A 21,017-nucleotide genomic window follows, 5' to 3' on the forward strand; every position below is an offset into this window, starting at 1 on the left:
TTTTTAATGATGTTAAGCCCTTATCCACAAAGCCCATAGGGTCATCATCAGTGCAAGGGGCTTATCACTAAAGAAAGATGGACCAGTAGCATGCCTTAATGTTGGATTTTTCTTGAAACATTTATAGTAAAATGCCCAAATCAGAAAAATAAAACTAAAAAACTCATGATATCATAGGACAGGAAGGCTGCTAAGATCATTTTGAATCATAGAATATTTGAGCTTGCTGATCATCTAGTCCAGAGTTTCCCAGGCCAGGACCATATGAAAGGCTTATGAAGGCAGGTGGCTTATATTCAGAAACTGAAAATACCTCAAGACCACTCATGACAGGGTTTCCAGCCTCCCCATTTTTGTCATTTTGGACCAGATCATTCTTTCTTACGGGCTTTGTCCTGTGCATTGTAGGATGTTTAGCAACATCCCTGGCCTCTCACCATTAGATGCCAGTAACACCACCTCCTCAACCAGTTGTGAGAACCAAAAATGTCTCGAAATAATCCTGGGCTGGAGTCTGTGGGGGCAAGATTGCCCCTTCTTGCGACCACTGCTCTATGACAGCGTAGGATAGTAGAAGAATCTAACTCTCATGACCAATCTTTTTATGTTCATTTGGAATCCAGTCATTCCTAAGGTCTGATTCATTCATTCATTTGTTCATTCATTCAACACATTTGCAGAGTACCCGTGGTGTGAATTGTCTCCAGTGCTGAAAACACCCATGTAAATAGACAGGCCTGGTCTCAGGGTGCCTCTGTTCTCGCAGAGGGAGACACCCACAGGTGTCCTAGCTGCAGTGAAGCAACTTACAAGGTACTTACCATGGTAGAGAGGATGTGAGTGCAGTCAGGGTTGTGTATGGGGACTCAGTTTCATGGGAGTAGGGAAAGCAGGCGAGTTAGATGGAGTTGCGAGGAAGCTCCTAGCACTTTGAGCCCAGAACTGCATGAGGAGCGGGCAGCCGTATAAAACAGGGCATTTATTTGTCTCTGAGTATAATAAAAAGTGAAGGATGAATTAAGTCAGAAAAAAAAAATCTTTCAAACTGTGAGAAGAACATTTCATAAAACCCTCCCATTTTACAAAAAGGTTGACTATCATAATCTAATCTCTTCATTTAGCGAATAGTCCAAGTAAAGGCTTCCAAAGACTTGTTCAAGGTGAAGGTGGCAGGAGAGGTTGTCACACCTGCTGAGAACAAATTCTTTTCCTTGTTGGAGAGGCATTTCTGTATCCTTGTCATTTTTTTTTTTTAAGCAGCTCGATAGTGAATAAGCTGAAAAGTTTGTTGCAAAGTGAGATTTGTCATTAAGGATTTATGGAATGTGGGGCTTGGTCAAGTACCTGAGCCACTGTAGTGTTTTCACATGGTGATAAAAAAGAAAACTCTGTTGTGTTGGCAGACAAATGTCTTAACTTTCTGCTTAGATGTTCTTGAGGTGCAGCAAGTAAACTTAGTTGCTGAGAGTAGATTGAAGACTGCAAGAGAAAAGAAATTCCTTCAGTTTAGTTCAGTCGCTTAGTTGTGTCTGACTCTTTGCATCCCCATGGACTGCAGCACGCCAGGCTTCTCTGTCCATCACCAACTCCTGGAGCTTACTTGAACTCATGTCCATTAAGTTGGTGATGCCATCCAACCATCTCATCCTCTGTCGTCCCCTTCTCCTCCCACCTTCAGTCTTTCCCAGCATCAGGGTCTTTGCCAATGAGTCAGTTCTTTGCATCAGGGTGACCAAAGTATTAGAGTTTCAGGTTCAGCATCAGTCCTTACAATGAATATTCAGGACTGATTTCCTTTAGGATAGACTGGTTGGATCTCCTTGCAGTCCAAGGGACTCTCAGAAGTTTTTTCCAACACCACAGTTCAAAAGCATCAATTCTTTGGTGCTCAGCTTTCTTTATAGTCCAACTCTCACATCCATACATGACTACTGGAAAAACCATAGCCTTGACTAGATGGACCTTTGTTGGTAAAGTAATGTCTCTGCTTTTTAATATGCTGTCTAGGTTGATCATAGCTTTCCTTCCAAGGAGCAAGCGTCTTTTAAATTCATGGCTGCAGTCACCATCTGCAGTGATTTTCGAGCCCCAAAATATAAAGTGTCTCACTGTTTCCATTGTTTCCCTATCTATTTAAATTCCTTAGCTATCATTAAAAAAATATATATTCCTAATTCTTGGGTATCTGCCAAATCCGTACATAAACACATAGTGTGTTTTTCCTATTTTCCTGGAATAGGGGTGGGAGAACCAGTGGATCTGAATGGGCTAGTTGGTTAGTTTAATAAGAGGGAAGATAGCCTTCCAATGATTTCTGATTGAGGTGGAAACCAAGGGGAGAAAATAAAAAGTCACAATCTTCATGAACAGGAGGACTTCAGAGTGTTCACAGTTCACGATTCACACAAGCCCAGCCACTGTTTACCTTTCTAGAAAGCAATCTGCTTAAGGCTTTCATCCTGACAGGGTAGTTAGATCAGGAACTATGGTGTGATTATATTTTGTCAAATATAAGAAAGACTGGAAAGGTCATTGCCTTGCCTGAGTCAGGGCTTTGTGTACCACAGATAGAGGCATTCTTGGGGCAATTCTCATTTAAAGGAAGTGACTTGTCTCAATCTTCTGAGCGAACCATGAGCACAAAGCCGTGAATAAGTCTTGCAGGGATTAAATTGGGATTTTTGTGGGCTTTTCCTCAAATACAAGAGGTTCTTCCTTATACTTCCGTATACTTTAAAAAGCCATAGATCCTTTCATTTTGTTTTATTTTTCTCCAAAAGTAATAGGGAGCAAGGCAAGTTGTTCAAATGGTTTCTGGATTCATTCACTCTGTGTGTGTGCTCATCTCTCAGTCGTGTCTGACTCTTTGTGACCCCATGGACTGTAACCTGCCAGGCTCCTCTGTCCATGGAATTTTCCCAGCAAGAACACTGGAATGGGTTGCCATTTCCCTTTCCATTTCACTCACTGAAACTGTAGAATTTAGACTTGGTGGAGTTGGCCAGACTTCCTGGGCCAGGCACAGATCTGGCCCTGAAGACAGGCCCAAGGCCTGCGGTCACGGAGACCTTCAAACCCACAGAGGAGCTGCTCAGAGCGTGGTTTGGTCTTTCACGTTGTGGAAGATGTCTTTGAATGCAGCTTGTGCTTACTCTGCGTCTTAATCAGTTCTGTAATGAAGACCCAGCAGCATATCTGCAACTTCCCTTTAATTTTACAATTTTTATAATGAGAGTTCTTGTAGTGTGCAAAGTGCCTGTGGAAATGCAGCCAGCATTCTGAAGAGTCTATGAAGGAACACCGTGATTCTCTGTCTCCGCCATTGGGGCGAGGTTTGGCTTTAGAGGAGAGAAATCGGGTCTTTCTTGGTCTCCAGGCTCAGACAAGAATCTCTTCAGAGTTTCCAAGGGAACTTCCAGATGGACCCATGACATTTCAGAGAATTCATTCAATCCAGAGAATAGTTTTCTGTCATTTGGAAGAACAAAATGAGCTGGGATCTCATTTGTCATGGTTGCCTTTTGAGAATTTTAGCATGTGGAGGCATCTTCATTTGTTTTGTTTCTCAAGGAGAATATTGTTGAGACGCTTCTCAGAACAGGATTTATCTGGCGAACTGCAGGTTCCCCTTCCCAGACAATGAAGTCTAAAGCTCCTGAGATACCACCCTGCTTCCTCCCTTTCTTTTCTAGTCCCTTCTCTCCTCTTTTATCTCCTTGTTCAAATCACACGCTTCCTTTTCTAAGGACAGGAGAGCTGGCAGGCTGCCTATTGGCCTGTTGGCCTCAATTAGCGTTATATCATTGCAAAGGAATGCATGAATTCTCCAGAAGGTATGTATTATCTCTTCCGTATTGGACACTCACTACCTGCTTTCATAATAGATCACTCAGAATGGCTTCTTGTTTACCTATGTGATACTTTTGGGGGGGGGTGTCACTTGGATTAAATCATCTCATTTGAATAATGATCCCCAAGGTACCTGTTATGAAATATTCCTCCAGCATGCTCTGTAAAACTTGAAAACTTGATTCAGGAGAACAAAGCTACAATAAGAGAGAACCTGAAGACTAGCATCCTTGGTGGGAAGGGGGCTGGGGTTATTAACCTGCAGACTGTCTGCTTCAGACTCTGTCCTGGAGATACACCAGGCCAACCACATGAAACAGAGGCCAGCCGTGGGCATTGGCAGCACTCAGGGTCACCTGGTATTTCTTTGCTGCTATTTAAATTCTGTCTCATCTTGAGGGTTACATATGTGATTGCAAATTAATCCTTTCTCTTCTGAAAATTTGGTTTTGAGGAACAGCTGTGTCTCCCTTCTGAATTCCTTAATTATTTATCCTTCCTGATATGTTAAACCTTTCATTAGTGTGGTGAATTGCCAAGAGTACACAGAACTGCTTAGATCATGTAGCAAGCAGTATAAACATTGGATAGGACATTTGAAGACACCACATGGTGAGCCAGGATCTATAGTTGTACCAAATGTGGGATTGATGGAGGTAGCTTGTTGAAAGTTCTTTGTTGGTTTATTTTGCTGGCTTATTATTTTGTTAAATCACTATACCATAGGAAGAATATGTATGTCATTGGTAATTATTCGGAAGTGTTATAACAGAACTCCTGCTAAATTTGGAGGGCACATGCCCATGTCTGAGTTCAAATTAAATCAAGAAAGTTATTTTATATCTACACACATATGTATATATGTGTGTGTAGAGAACAAGCACCCTATGATACATGTGTGTGTATATGGGCATGCATGCGGTCTGGGGTGCGTGTGTGTGTGTGTGTGTGTGTGTGTGTATGCATATTCTGTATTTACATTTGTAAGTATGATTCTATAACAACTGTTCCTTTTCCCGAAAGGAGGTTTTACCTCCATTTCTTGGAACACTCCTGGTTGGAAACATGCTTTAAATGATTTTTAAGTTATTAGCACTGCCACTTGGACTATGACAAGAGTAAATGATAAGTAGTGATACACAACACACCTTGTTGCTGAAAGTAGCAACCCACACATGCAAGTGGATTCGTGATTTTTTTCCCCGCATTTTTCAGCCTAAGCATGAAAATTCTTCTTTTTTCCCAAATCACGTTCCTGGGGCTTGACGTGAAAGATGCTAACCTCCCAAAACATCCCGCAGCTCTTTGACCTCATCATAGCAACAGTTTCTGATCTCAAATACATTTGCATTGTAGAATGATCTTTTAAGTTTCTGATTTTTCTGTCTTCCCAGCTGAACAGTTCCACAGTTTATGCATTCCACTACCTGACCTTGGGTAATTGGTTTTTCCATTCATAGAAAAGGAGAAAGTAAAAGCACAGACAACAGGTGGTCACTAAAGCCTTTTCTCAGAGTTATGATTCAGGAGAACTGGGAAGTTCAGTGTCTTATAAATGAAACTGGGTTTCTGGAGTGGACAGAGGAAAGGCATCTTACGGTGTTTCTGGTTCTATTTCTCAAAGGCTTTGAAGCATATAATTAGTTGCTCCTGAATCCCTGTGGCTGCAGTGCTTCACGGCTTTATTTCTGGTCTGCAGTCCTTCAGTCAGGGAACAGTGTAGGTCCAGACAAGGCCTGCACGTTTTCACGTGGACACTTCCTGGAGACAGTTGGGATTTTGATTGAAAATACTCATGCTGCATGCAAGCTTGGAGAACAGTGCTCCCCAGGCTGACCTGGGTGCAGGTTGCTGGTGGCAGGATTGTGGAAGCACCCTCCAGCAACCCAGGGTGCCTCCCTTCTCCTGTTGGGTCTGGGCAGTGAGTGGAGAAGACACAGCATGAATCCCTGGAATGTAACCTTTCACTTTCACAGGAGGAAAACAGAGGCATAATGGGCCCCTGGAAATTCTAAACACAGAACATGGTGGGCAGATGGTAGAAATTAAAATTGGTGATTTTAAAGAATTGAAGTATAGTTGATTTACAATGTTGTGTTACTTTCTGATATACAGAAAGTGATTCAGTTATACATATATATGTATAATATATTCCTTTTCAGATTCTTTTCCGTTAGAGTTTATTATAAGATATTGAACATATTTCCTTGTGCTATACAGTAGGACCTTGTTATTTCATATATAGTAATTTGCTAATCTCAAACTCCTAATTTATCCTTCCCCCCACTCCCCTTTCCCTTTTGGTAACCATAACTTTATTTACTATGTCTTTGAGTCAGTTTGTTTGGTGAATAAATTGACAATTGCTGTTTTTAAGATTGAGAAAGAGCAGCCAGTGGCCATTCTTTCCATTTCCCTGTTCTCAAGTGTATATTCCCAACCTTTCACAAGATCTCTGGATTTTCCTTAAAAATGTCTTCAAGAGTTTATGTAACATGAAAGTTGGGTTTTGGGTTTTCCATCAAAACCCCACCTCGTGAAACACCCAGCCTATAAATGTAAAGTGAACAAACCAATCAGTGGTAATCAGTAGTACTGCTGAGTCCTGGAAAACTGGAATAGTCTAGAGCCTAGATCATTCAGGTATGACCTAAATCAAATCCCTTATGATTATACAGTGGAAGTGAGAAATAGATTTAAGGGACTAGATCTGATAGATAGAGTGCCTGATGAACTATGAACGGAGGTTCGTGACATTGTACAGGAGACAGGGATCAAGACCATCCCCATGGAAAAGAAAGGCAAAAAAGCAAAATGGCTGTCTAGGAAGGCCTTACAAATAGCTGTGAAAAGAAGAGAAGCGAAAAGCAAAGGAGAAGAGGAAAGATATAAGCATCTGAATGCAGAGTTCCAGAGAATAGCAAGAAGAGATAAGAAAGCCTTCCTCAGCGATCAATGCAAAGAAATAGAGGAAAACAGCAGAATGGGAAAGGAGAAGGTAATGGCACCCCACTCCAGTACTCTTCCCTGGAAAATCCCATAGATGGAGGAGCCTGGTAGGCTGTAGTCCATGGGGTCACTAAGAGTCGGACACGACTGAGCAACTTCCCTTTCACCTTTCACTTTCATGCGTTGGAGAAGGAAACGGCAACCTACTCCAATGTTCTTGCCTGGAGAATCCCAGGGATGGGGGAGCCTGGTGGGCTGCCATCTATGGGGTCGCACAGAGTCGGACATGACTGAAGTGACTTAGCAGCAGCAGCAGCAGCAGCAGAGATCTCTTCAAGAAAATTAGAGATACCAAGGGAACATTTCATGCAAAGATGGGCTTGATAAAGGACAGAAATGGTATGGATGGACCTAACAGAAGGAGAAGATATTAAGAAGAGGTGGCAAGAATACACACAAGAACTGTACAAAAAAGATCTTCATGACCAAGATAATCACGATGGTGTGATCACTCATCTAGAGCCAGACATCCTGGAGTGTGAAGTCAAGTGGGCCTTAGAAAGCATCACTACAAACAAAGCTAGTGGAGGTGATGGAATTCCAGTTGAGCTATTTCAAATCCTGAAAGGTGATGCTGTGAAAGTGCTGCACTCAATATGCCAGCAAATTTGGAAAACTCAGCAGTGGCCATGGGACTGGAAAAGGTCAGTTTTCATTCCAATCCTAAAGAAGGGCAGTGCCAAAGAATGCTCAGACTACTGCACAACTGCACTCGTCTCACACACTAGTAAAGTAATGCTCAAAATTCTCCAAGCCCAACTTCAGCAATACGTAAACCGTGAACTTCCAGATGTTCAAGTGGGTTTTAGAAAAGGCAGAGGAACCAGAGATCAAATTGCCAACATCCGCTGGATCATGGAAAAAGCAAGAGAGTTCCAGAAAAACATCTATTTCTGCTTTATTGACTATGCCAAAGCCTTTGACTGTGTGGATTACAATAAACTGGAAAATTCTGAAAGAGATGGGAATATCAGACCATCTGACCTGCCTCTTGAGAAATTTGTATGCAGGTCAGGAAGCAACAGATAGAACTGGACATGGAACAACAGACTGGTTCCAAATAGGAAAAGGAGTACGTCAAGGCTGTATATTGTCACCCTGCTTATTTAACTTCTATGCAGAGTACATCATGAGAAACACTGGGCTGGAAGAAGCACAAGCTGGAATCAAGATTGCCGGGAGAAATATCAATAACCTCAGATATGCAGATGACACCACCCTTATGGCAGAAAGTGAAGAGGACCTTAAAAAGCCTGTTGATGAAAGTGAAAGAGGAGAGTGAAAAAGTTGGCTTAAAGCTCAACATTCAGAAAACTAAGATCATGGCATCTGGTCTCATCAGTTCATGGGAAATAGATGGGGAAACAGTGGAAACAGTGTCAGACTTTATTTTTTGGGCTCCAAAATCACTGCAGATGGTGACTGCAGCCATGAAATTAAAAGACGCTTACTCCTTGGAAGGAAAGTTATGACCAACCTAGATAGCATATTCAAAAGCAGAGACATTACTTTGCCAACAAAGGTCTGTCTAGTCAAAGCTCCGGTTTTTCCAGGAGTCATGTATGGTTATGAGAGTTGGACTGTGAAGAAAGCTGAGTGCCGAAGAATAGATGCTTTTGAACTGTGGTGTTAGAGAAGACTCTAGCGAGTCCCTTAGACTGCAAGGAGATCCAACCAGTCCATTCTAAAGGAGATCAGTCCTGGGTGTTCTTTGGAAGGACTGATGCTAAAGCTGAAACTCCAGTACTTAGGCCACCTCATGCAAAGAGTTGACTCATTGGAAAAGACTCTGATGCTGGGAGGGATTGGGGGCAGGAGGAGAAGGGGATGACAGAGGATGAGATGGCTGGATGGCATCGCCGACTCTATAGACCTGAGTTTGAGTGAACTCTGGGAGTTGGTGATGGACAGGAAGGCCTGGCGTGCTGCAATTCATGGGGTTGCAAAGAGTCAGACACGACTGAGCGACTGAACTGACTGACTGAACTGAGAGGTTTCACGTTAGGAGGACTAATCACATTAGGTGTTAGCTTATTTGGGAACAAACCCATATTCATCTGCTTGCCAAGGCATCATCCTGGGTGTGTTGAGAGTCTAGTCTTCCAATGCCTCTGACCTTGAATGGTCTGGAGATGTTGTGTTGGGAGTAGGAGACGGGGGTGGGGGGTACTTGTTTGATTTGTAGATTTATCTCATGACCTTTTGAAATGGCATTTCTTTCTAGTTAGTTCCGAAGCTTTCTCTTCTGCTTTTGACTTTGCTGATTTGGTCAGTGGGGAAAAAAAATATTGCTAATAATCTCACTATTGCAGCTGTATTTTTAAATAAAGTAGATAGGAGATCAAGGCTGTTAACTTTAAATCATCATTTGGTAGCTATCAGTGTCTGGTTTAGCCTTTTAGGGTTGCTGTTCTTTCTGGGTTGATGAAGCAGTCAAATATGCAGGAGCGTATTTCTCATCTTTGTTCCCATCTTTGTTGTTGGCTTCTCAGAGGATTACCATCTGCTGCAAAAACATCCTTGGGTTGATGAATGGGTCATCCTCAGGTCCAGCTTTCCTTGTCTCTCTCCTCCCCTCTTCCGCCTCCTCCTACTCCTCTCGCTTCTTGCCCATGTGTCCGTCCTCAGTCTCATAAACACATCAAGTCTCTGTGTCTTTGATTGTTGAGGCCATGCTGGCAATTTCTGTTTTCTTCTTCTGTCAACGTCTCCAGGAGCAATATGTGCACAAAGACAAAATGCCTTTCAGAGGAGGCTACATCCTCATTTCAGGACATCAAATTGAAGGCCGTTCAGCCGTACCTGACGCTGGTTCTCTCGGCAGCCTGGAGATTAACCTCTTCCAAGGCTCTGCGCTATTTTTGAGGTAGAGTCTGCAACAACATTAAAGCTAGAACCCATTAGGAAATCACTTTCATCATCTCTTCTTTTTCCAAATCAGGGCCTTTTTTTTTTTTTTTTTCCCTGATCTCCTAACCCTTTAATCTTCTTTGTAGCAGAACAAGAAGGCTGTTGATTTGTGTTTGCATCCAGTGAAGTCTGAATCCTTGATAACAGCTTTGGAAGACACCAAGATATTAGAGACCCGTGTGGAGAGATGAGTTTCATCTCTGGGTGGAGGACTTAATGCCAAAGGTGTCCTGCTTTCCTTGAGCAGAACTGTCATTTTTTGGGTGGATGTAGTGAGAATGAGGCTCAAACTTTCCGAAGGACACACAGCAGAAAGCGTTCTGTTACAGTATGTCTAAAGGCTTGAAGTTTTGAAGGGAAGAGATTTTGTTTTCCTCTCGGCTACACAATGGAGCTTTCAGAGAACCTCTTTTAAAAGGAATAGCTACAGCCTTTGTGTTGAAGGGTGTGCCTGTTGGCAGGGTCTGCTGATGCAGACAGACTGGCTGGTGATTAACAAAGGTCATTAGACTTTGGAATCCGGCAAGCAGAGTCGGATGGTATGTCTTCTGTGTGTGGAAGGACGACTCCCAAGAAGCCAAGGCATTCTGGAGGTTCCCCCCCTCCAGCACACCCCCAAAGGCTGCTGGAGAACAGGGTCATGTCCAGGAACGTCCTGCAGTAACCAGGGCTGTGCTGGGATGAACGTACCAGCCCATCAATCATGGGATAAAAGAACCTTCGGGAGATCCTTGGTGAATGACATGTGAGGAGGAGAAAGGTGCTGCTTTTTCGGGAAGGAGTGAAAACAGTTCCTTCTTTGTTGAGAGGAGGAGGGCAGAGGAGGGGCCCAGACTGCTCCTCTCCTGTTTCCTCTGCCTGTCAGCCTGGCAGCATCCATCCCAGAGAAGCCATGTTGTGCTCGGAGGGGAAGCTCTGAGCTAAAATGGCCGCTCCTAAAGCTCAGAGGACTAGGGCAGCTTAGTGAGTCTTAGAGCTTCAGTGACGCAGGAGCTCCTATCTCTTGAAAGTGTGATAAACACATTCAGCAGAGCTGTGGCTTGTTTGGCTGAGATGAAAGGACTAAGCTGGGGGGATGGGGAGCGCACCCTGGATGATCCGCCTTTTTGCTGTGAAGTGTTCTAAATGCAGGAGTCGTCTGCACTATGGAAAAATTTGTTTTCAGGTCTAATGGGCTGTGCGAAAAGGAGAAGTGGGGTGGGGCGTCCGTGTCGGCTGTAATTTGATCCAGAGCTGATAGCAACCTCTTCCACACAATTTGGGTTGGTGCTGAGACAGAAAAAAGCTGGTGTGGCCCGGAACATGGAGGCTGAGTTAGCTGAAAAGAAGTCTGGTGCACAGTTCAGGGTTTATTGAAAAAGGAGAAACTGCTGGGTGAAAGGAGAGAAGGTAAATAAGTGCCTCTCGCCCTACAAGCTCAGGCTGTCCAGAGCTGGACTTGCCAGGAGTTATTTTCACAGGCTATCAGCAGGAGCATTCTTTCAGAGAAAATCCTCCTGTCATAGCTCCTTTCACTACATTGACAGATTCCTCAACTTTATTCCCCTTGCAGAAATAATTGATCTTTTACAATAAAAGTATAGGAAGGTGCTAAATACGATCAAAGTAGTGAAAGGTTTGGCTGTGGCTTTTGTGCTTGGACATCTGGTTCTAGATTTCATTGGCTTCGTAGAGTCTGCCATGAGCTCAGTGAAGTAACTCCGTCATTAGGATAATAACTGGGTATCTCAATTCAGGATATACATGAAGATAGGAAGGGCATGCTTTCTAATACATTTTTAACTTCTTAATGGTGAGTCTCTCCATTGAGTTTATGGGAAGCTATGTGTATCTTTCAGTCACACAGTAAATAGCAGGGCAAAAGTGGCCAGGGCAAGTTTTGCCTTATTCGAAATCAGCTTCCCAGCTTTTTATGCCAAAGTATGTACTTCACATTCATAAAGGGGAAAAGTGGAAAAAGAGGAGGTCCTGCCTTAGAAGCCCTTCTTCCAAACCACATGTGTTTCTGTTGCCTTAGTGTGAATTGAGGTACCAAGGTGCAACTTGAAACTAGAAACTGGATTGTCATCTAGAGTTGGTTGTTTGAGAATCTCATGAGAAATATTTTATGACCTAATTAGATTGGAGAAGCTGTTAGGTTATAATTGGTAGGTAGTAAAAAGCAAATAACCATTTAGCTCATGAGAAAAAAAAAAAACCCTGTGTAAGAAAGGGAAGGAAGAAGGAGGTGTATCTTAATATCAGTTAAGATAGTAGAAGAATAAAAAGTACAGTAAAAGCTTTTTCCACTGCTACTCTGAGGTTCCACACTGTTTCACCATTTGCTAGTAAAACATTGATGTTCTTGTATTAAAACTGCTAATGAAGATTGAAGTTTACTCTTTCTTCTATATGGGCAGTCTCTTTACTTCTGAGAAGATTCCGGTTCAGAAAGAAAATAGGTCTCAGCCAGAATCAAAGTCAGTATTAACTTACCAAGAAATCTGAAATCAGTCAAGACATTGAGAAACTACAACAACTTTTGAAGTATTAAGAGTTTTCGTGACAAATGGCATTTGAAGATATATCAAGCTAGAAAAAATTTATCTTATTTTTTTTTCCTCCTTTCTTTGAAGTTATGATGTCAAGGACACCATTCCTATTATGTCTGATTTCCTTTCTTTGACCACTGTTGCATCTGGCAAGGTCCAGTGAGAGAAATTGGCTGATATTGGAATTCTTCCATTAGCATCGTAGCCCCACCAGCTTGGGGGTATGCAATGAGTGCAGGCCTTAAGACGTTTTGTTCTGCCTTCTGCCCCAGGTTCCTAATGTGAGAGAGTAGACCCAGATGATGGAGGTGCTTCAGTGTGATGGCTGTGACTTCAGAGCCCCATCTTATGAAGATCTCAAAGCGCACATCCAGGATGTCCATACGGCATTTCTGCAGCCGACGGACGTTGCTGAAGACAATGCGAATGAGTCACGATCTGGGTCCATGAATGCCAGTAACCAGACAGAGGTGGAGTTTTCATCTATAAAGGATGAATTTGCAATTGCAGAGGACTTAACAGGTAAATCTGTCCTAGGATTGATGCGTCTGGTGTATTTCACTACCCTCATCTATTTTGAGCCTATAGCTGTAGTTCTTTTTTAAAATGTTTTGACAGGAAAGTAGGGTTTACTGGTGGGCATGAGTAAGGAGGCGACAGCATCAAGACTCTAATGAGTGCAGAGCCCGCCATTTGTCCAGAGGGCCACAATAAGGGGTGTATTTGACCCCACCACCATCTGGGATGAGCCACTTTTCTGCACCATATTTCCAGATTCATCTGCAGGAAACTTAGTAAACCCCCACTTCCTGGAGGAGTGGCTCTTCTAGTGGCCTGGGAACTTGAACTTGGCCCTGTGGAGGGCCTCAATCACATACTCCTTGTTCTACAACTTGGTATGAATGGATATTATGACTTGGCTAATGTGAACCCTGGCCAGTGTCTTGGGGCTTTCTAAAGCACATACCCTGTCTGGAGCCTGGCTTGGGGTTGGCATGCCAGTCAGGAATGTCCCCTGGAGGGGACTGTCCTCAGGTTCCTTAGAGCAACCTGTATAGGCAAAGGCTGTGTACCCTACTGAGGCAGCTGTAGCCATGGTTCTTGACATGCACAGCTCCTACAAAGTTTCTTGCTCCTTGTGAGCCATTTTTCTTTTTTCTTTCGCTGCACCATGCAACTTGAGGGATCTTGGTTCCCTGACCGGAGGTTGAACCTGGGCCATGGCAGGGAAAGTATAGAGTCCTAAGCCCTGGAATCCCCCTTTGTGAGCCATGTTTGTGATTTGGGCATCATGTTTCTCTTATTGAGTAGCCCAGGCAATAGTCCTTTCAGCTTCCTTATGTCTCTTCGCTTCCTTTCAACTTGGAGCATAAGGTAGTATCTTGGAAAGTTCTAGAATGAATATCGCAGTTTGTGAAACTTGCACAGCTCTGTGGTGCATAGATAGAGATGAGGGGAGTCTTGCACCTGAAGCCGAGCACTGCCTTCTATCCATGAGAGGCAACATGTGTATGTTCATTAACACTTCGTTACTACTCTTCAGGGCCTCATCTTGAGATGTTAGGCCTTTTGAATGTGATGTTTATTAATGAAGAATAATTGAAAAGCAAACTGGATTTGCATGATTGAGTTTCTTGATTTGCTTTTGCTTTGCTCTTCTCTTCCCACTTACCTTATGCTTTCTCTTTAGGTCAAAATGCAGCCGCACTGGGGACTGGAAGTTACTATGGCCATAGTCCAGGATATTACAGTCAGCATATTGCCCCTAATCCCAAACCAACAAACAAGTTTTTTCAATGCAAGTTCTGTGTACGCTACTTCAGGTCAAAAAACCTCCTCATTGAACACACTAGGAAGGTCCACGGAGCTCAAGCTGAAGGGAGTTCAGCCGGACCCCCTATTCCAGGATCCTTAAATTATAATATCATGATGCATGAGGGATTTGGAAAGGTCTTCTCTTGCCAGTTTTGCACATACAAGTCACCAAGGAGGGCAAGAATAATTAAGCATCAGAAGATGTATCACAAAAACAATTTGAAGGAGACCACTGTTCCCCCCCCTGCCCCTGCTCCAATGCCAGACCCGGTGGTCCCACCCATGTCCCTGCAGGACCCCTGCAAAGAACTGCCAGCAGAGGTTGTGGAGCGCAGCATCTTAGAATCAATGGTCAAGCCACTGACCAAGTCTCGAGGCAACTTTTGCTGTGAGTGGTGCAGCTATCAGACCCCCCGCCGAGAACGCTGGTGTGACCACATGATGAAGAAGCACCGCAGCATGGTCAAGATCCTGTCCAGTCTCAGGCAGCAGCAAGAAGGGACAAATGTGCCTGAGGCGCAGAATAAGAATGACCTCAGCCCCACTTCTAACTCCACCTATTTGTCCATGAATGCTGCCAGCCGGGAGTTACCCAACACTAACGTCTCCAACTTCAGGGGCTCCATCGGCAACTCCATCATGAGACCCAATTCTTCTTCCACTTCCAAGTTTTCGCCCATGTCTTACTCTCAGATGAAGCCGAAGTCACCTCACAATTCTGGCCTCGTTAACTTGGCGGAGAGATCCCGTTACGGAATGCCCGAGATGACCAATTCTTCTGCTGACCTGGAAACTAACAGCATGTTGAATGACTCCAGTTCTGATGAAGAGTTAAATGAAATAGACAGTGAAAATGGCTTAAATGCTATGGATCACCAGACAGTAGGCATGTCTGCAGAACAGCTGATGGGCTCAGATGGCAACAAATTATTGGAGACCAAGGGGATCCCATTTAGAAGATTCATGAATAGGTTCCAGTGCCCCTTTTGTCCTTTCCTCACCATGCATCGACGTAGTATTTCCCGTCACATAGAAAACATCCACTTATCTGGAAAGACAGCCGTCTACAAATGTGATGAGTGTCCGTTTACTTGCAAGAGCTCATTAAAACTTGGGGCTCACAAACAGTGTCACACGGGTACCACATCAGATTGGGATGCTGTGAATTCCCAGAGTGAAAGCATTTCCTCCTCGCTGAATGAAGGTGTCGTGTCTTACGAGAGCTCAAGCATCAATGGCAGAAAGTCGGGGGTCCTGTTGGATCCCTTGCAGCAGCAACAGCCGCCCCCGCCTCCGCCTCCACCGCCACCACCACCTCCGTCACAGCCGCAGCCGCCGCAGCTACAGTCGCCCCATCAGGTGCCACCCCAGCCCCAGCTGCCCCCGCCGCCTCCCCCGCCACCCGCGCAAGCCCCACCCCTGCACCCCTACAAGTGCACCATGTGTAATTACTCCACCACGACTCTGAAAGGGCTGCGAGTCCATCAGCAGCACAAACACTCTTTCTGCGACAACTTGCCAAAATTTGAGGGGCAGACCTCAAGCCTGCCATTGGACAGCGAGACGGACAGCCACCCCTCTTCCAGCAACACTGTGAAGAAAAGTCAGACCTCAATTCTTGGGTTGTCCTCCAAGAACAATTTTGTCGCCAAGGCCTCTAGGAAGCTCGCTAACGACTTTCCACTCGACTTATCGCCCGTGAAGAAGAGGACCAGAATCGACGAGATAGCAAGCAACCTGCAGAGCAAAATTAACCAAACAAAACAGCAGGAAGATGCGGTGATCAACGTGGAAGATGACGAGGAGGAAGAGGAGGACAATGAAGTGGAGATCGAGGTGGAGCTGGACAGGGAGGAAGACCCACCGGAGCCCGTCCTGGAGGTGCCCACGCCCTTTTCTGCCCAGCAGATCTGGGCGAGAGATGCCCCTGAGCCCCCGAAGGAGCCCAACTTCAGAACTGTTGCTCATGACTACAATGCCACCAATGGGGCTGAAATAGAGCTCACCCTTTCTGAAGATGAAGAGGATTATTACGGCTCCTCCACCAACATGAAAGATCACCAGGTTTCCAATACGACTCTGCTCAACACCCAGACTCCGATCTACGCAACTGAGCACAATAATGAAAATACCGACTTTAGTGACTCGGGAAGGCTTTATTATTGCAAACACTGTGACTTTAACAACAAATCTGCCCGGAGTGTCAGCACCCACTACCAGCGCATGCACCCATACATTAAGTTCAGCTTCAGGTACATCTTGGACCCCAATGATCACAGTGCAGTGTACCGGTGCCTGGAATGCTACATCGATTACACCAACTTTGAAGACCTGCAGCAGCATTACGGCGAACACCACCCAGAAGCCATGAATGTCCTCAACTTTGACCACTCGGACCTGATCTACCGGTGTCGGTTTTGTTCCTACACAAGCCCGAATGTCCGAAGCCTGATGCCACATTACCAAAGAATGCATCCCACCGTGAAGATTAACAATGCCATGATATTTTCGAGCTACGTGGTGGAGCAGCAGGAGGGGCTAGGCACAGAATCCCAGACGCTGCGGGAGATCCTGAATTCGGCTCCGAAGAACATGGCCACGTCCACTCCCGTGGCCCGTGGTGGCGGTATGCCAGCTCCGTTCCCCAAAAACACTCCTTCCAAGACCTTTCCTCCAGAATGTGAAAATCAGAAGGACCCCTCAGTCAACACCGTTGTCGTGTACGACTGTGACGTTTGCTCCTTCGCGAGCCCCAACATGCACTCTGTGTTGGTTCATTATCAGAAGAAACACCCAGAAGAAAAGGCTTCCTACTTTAGGATCCAGAAAACCATGCGAATGGTGTCTGTGGACAGGGGCTCTGCCCTTTCTCAGTTATCATTTGAGGTGGGTGCTCCAATGTCTCCCAAAATGTCCACCATGGGTTCCCCACCCCCCCCACAACCCCCGCCACCAGACCTCAGTACTGAGCTTTACTACTGCAAACACTGTTCCTACAGCAATCGGTCAGTTGTGGGAGTCCTTGTCCACTACCAGAAAAGACACCCAGAAATAAAGGTTACTGCCAAATATATCAGACAGGCTCCTCCCACAGCTGCAATGATGAGAGGGCCGGAGGGGCCCCATGGCTCCCCCCGGCCACCCGCCCCTATGCAACAGCTCAACCGGAGCAGCTCCGAGAGAGATGGCCCTCCCGTGGAAAATGAGATGTTTTTTTGCCAGCACTGTGATTATGGGAACCGGACGGTCAAAGGTGTCCTCATTCATTATCAGAAGAAGCACCGAGACTTCAAGGCCAACGCGGACGTGATCCGGCAGCACACAGCCACCATCCGAAGCCTCTGCGACCGCAACCAGAAGAAGCCTGCCAGCTGCATGCTGATCTCCCCCTCGGGTGTGGAGCGGGACAAAACAAAACTGCGAGCGCTCAAGTGTAGGCAGTGCTCGTATACCTCCCCTTACTTCTATGCCCTAAGGAAGCATATCAAGAAAGACCACCCTGCCCTGAAGGCCACGGTCACGTCCATCATGCGATGGGCATTTCTAGATGGCTTGATAGAAGCTGGCTACCACTGCGAGTGGTGCATCTATTCCCACACAGAGCCAAGTGGCTTGCTCCTGCATTACCAAAGGAGGCACCCCGAGCATTACGTGGATTATACCTACATGGCCACCAAGCTCTGGGCAGGGCCAGACCCGTCCCCTCCCTCTCTCACTATGCCAGCTGAAGCCAAAACATACAGATGCAGAGACTGTGTTTTCGAAGCCCTCTCCATCTGGGACATCACCAATCACTACCAAGCATTCCACCCTTGGGCCATGAACGGGGATGAGTCGGTGCTGCTGGATATCATCAAGGAGAAAGATGCCGTGGAGAATCCCATGTCTTCCTCTGAAGACCTGGTGGGCCCTGTGAGTTGTGAAAACAGTATGCCCGGCCCGCTCCCTGAGCAGGAAGCCGAATGCCCCGAGGATGCCAGGCTTTCCCCTGAGAAGACGATCCAGCTTGCCTCAGCAAACCCCGCCATCTCCTCCACCCCATACCAGTGTACAGTGTGTCAGTCTGAATATAACAACCTGCACGGCCTTCTGACCCACTATGGGAAGAAGCACCCAGGCATGAAGGTGAAGGCTGCCGACTTTGCCCAGGACATCGATATCAACCCCGGCGCTGTCTACAAATGCAGGCACTGCCCTTATATCAACACCCGCATCCACGGGGTCCTGACCCACTACCAGAAGCGACATCCGTCCATCAAGGTGACCGCAGAGGACTTCGTGCACGACGTGGAGCAGTCCACCGACATAGCCCAGAACGACGTAGAGGAGACGAGCAGGATCTTCAAGCAAGGGTACGGCGCCTACCGCTGCAAACTGTGTCCCTACACACATGGCACTTTGGAGAAACTCAAAATCCACTATGAGAAGTACCACAACCAGCCGGAGTTCGATGTCTTTTCCCAGTCGCCCCCGAAGCTGCCCATGTCCCTTGAGCCCGAGATAACCACTGAAGTGAGCCCCTCCCAGGTCTCGGTGATGGAGGACGAGGTGGGAGAGGAGCCCGTGTCCACGTCTCACTTCGCTACCTCACACCTCGTGTCCCACACTGTGTTCCGGTGCCAGCTCTGCAAGTACTTCTGCTCCACGCGGAAGGGCATCGCCCGGCACTACCGTATCAAGCACAACAACGTGCGCGCCCAGCCCGAGGGCAAGAACAACCTCTTCAAGTGCGCCCTGTGTGCCTACACCAACCCCATCCGCAAAGGGCTGGCTGCCCACTACCAGAAGCGCCACGACATCGACGCCTACTACACCCATTGCCTGGCGGCCTCCAGAACCATCAGCGACAAGCCCAACAAGGTGATCATCCCGTCGCCACCCAAGGATGACTCCCCGCCACTCAGTGAAGAGCTGCGGCGCGCCGTGGAGAAGAAGAAGTGCTCCCTGTGCGCCTTCCAGTCCTTCAGCAAGAAGGGCATCGTGTCCCATTACATGAAGCGCCACCCGGGGGTCTTTCCGAAGAAGCAGCACGCCAGCAAGCTGGGGGGCTACTTCACCGCGGTCTACGCCGACGAGCACGAGAAGCCGATGCTGCTGGAAGATTCGGAAGAGAGAGGTGGCTTCGAGAAAGCCGAGGTGGAGGGAAACGAAGGGCAGGACATCGAGTGGCTCCCGTTCCGCTGCATCAAGTGCTTCAAGCTGTCCTTTAGCACGGCTGAGCTGCTGAGCATGCACTACACGGACCACCATAGCCGGGACCTCAAGAGGGACTTCGTCATCCTGGCCGGCGGCCCCCGGCTGCAGGGCTCCGCCTACCAGTGCAAGCACTGCGAAAGCAAACTGCAGAGCACCGCCGAGCTGACCTCGCACTTGAACATTCACAATGAGGAATTCCAGAAGCGTGCCAAACGTCAGGAGAGGAGGAAACAGCTTTTGAGCAAGCAGAAATATGCAGATGGTGCTTTTGCAGATTTCAAACAAGAGAGGGTAAGGATATGTTTTGATTTCCCTTCCCCCAGGAGGCCTCTCATCACTGGTGCCCACATGCACTTCTTCGCTGCCAGCCAAACCGCTCCGGGCTTCCTAGTGACTTAGCTTGCCAGAGAGCTCAATAAGTCAATTAAACATTTCGAGCTTGATTATCTCCCCCATTCTCTGCTCACCCTTCTCCACGGCCCCGGTCCCCCTCCCTGTGGTCCCTCCCAAGGCTCCCCAGGGGAGGGTCGGGTGGTTTTCCTGTATTATCCGAGGCCTAGTTCAGGACAACGGCTCGCTCTCTTAACCAAGGCAGTTGTGGGCCCTCTCTCGTGTCCTTAGTGCTTCTCAGCCACGCCTTGGTTTGCAATGTCGGCTCCACGAACCAGACATCTCCAGGAGTAGATTTTTGTTTTTCTTTAATTTTTTTTGGTCAAGAAGTTCACTCATGGCATAGCTCATGCAACGTTTCACCTGCATAGTTGAACAATGGGTTTGAAAGCCAGATAACTGGGTGGCAGTGACGATGAGGCTTCTGCACCGAGAACTTCTCTCCTTACAAGTCATCACCTATTGGGGTTCCGGAGACTTTGCGTAGTCGGCAGCGCGCCTCGCCTCTGATGAATTCATTATGTAAAAATGCTCGCATATATCTCCCTTGGTTTTTAACCTGCTAATCTGCTGTAACGTAAAATCTAGTAAGCTGCAAGAATAAATGCCGGCCATTGAGGGAGGGCTTGGAGTACTGATGGCTACCACTGTATTTTACCAGCCTTTTGGTCACTTAGAAGAGGTGCCAAAGATCAAGGAGAGGAAGGTGGTGGGCTACAAGTGTAAATTCTGTGTGGAAGTGCATCCGACGCTCCGAGCCATCTGCAACCACCTCCGCAAGCACGTCCAGTACGGCAGTGTCCCCGCCGTGTCCGCCGCCGTGAAGGTGAGCACTGGGAAGGTCTGGATGAGAAGTCTTGTGTGTGAGCCATTTGCATTCCTAATCCACGCTGCTGCTCAGAGACACTCAGGAAAGGGTGTCCCAGACTTGGGCATTCCTGAGTTACACTGGGGTCGGTCTGGCTTGTTTTGATTTCTTTACAGGATGGATCTTCCTCATCTGTGGTTGCGTTTCGATCTGGTTCCCTTCCACGCGGATAGTTCAGTGGAAACAGAAGATCCGGGCCTCAGGATACAGGAGGCTTTGGGTCACCTTTCTGTGCTGTGTTTGTCTGCGCTTCCAAGTGTTTCGAGCTCTTGAGAGGAGCCCCGTGGGTTCTCTCCCCATCCTCTTCTGCTCCTCCCACTGCCTAACTTCTTGTCTGTCTTTCTCCCATGGTAATGGTGCGGAGAGCCCAGGAGAATCTGTCTTTTAACTTCTTATTCTGGGTCCTCGGAGGAGCATTAAGAAACGTTAAACCTAAAACTGAAAGCCTT

At 46.6% G+C, this 21,017-nt stretch overlaps 1 protein-coding gene across 1 annotated transcript in view; it reads left to right on the plus strand.

The window, feature by feature from the left end:
• The window catches only part of ZNF462 (zinc finger protein 462), a 152,055-nt gene that overhangs the window by 45,147 nt on the left and 85,891 nt on the right, over positions 1-21,017 (plus strand). Inside the window, exons 2-4 of the mRNA XM_052644931.1 lie at positions 12,572-12,821; positions 13,990-19,601; positions 20,362-20,526. Of these exons, the coding sequence (XP_052500891.1) occupies positions 12,599-12,821; positions 13,990-19,601; positions 20,362-20,526 (6,000 nt within the window). The 5' untranslated portion in view covers positions 12,572-12,598. The remainder of the gene's footprint in view (positions 1-12,571; positions 12,822-13,989; positions 19,602-20,361; positions 20,527-21,017) is intronic.

Source organism: Budorcas taxicolor, chromosome 8 (genome assembly GCF_023091745.1).
Source record: "Budorcas taxicolor isolate Tak-1 chromosome 8, Takin1.1, whole genome shotgun sequence".
In the NCBI taxonomy this organism is placed as follows: Eukaryota; Metazoa; Chordata; class Mammalia; order Artiodactyla; family Bovidae; genus Budorcas; species Budorcas taxicolor.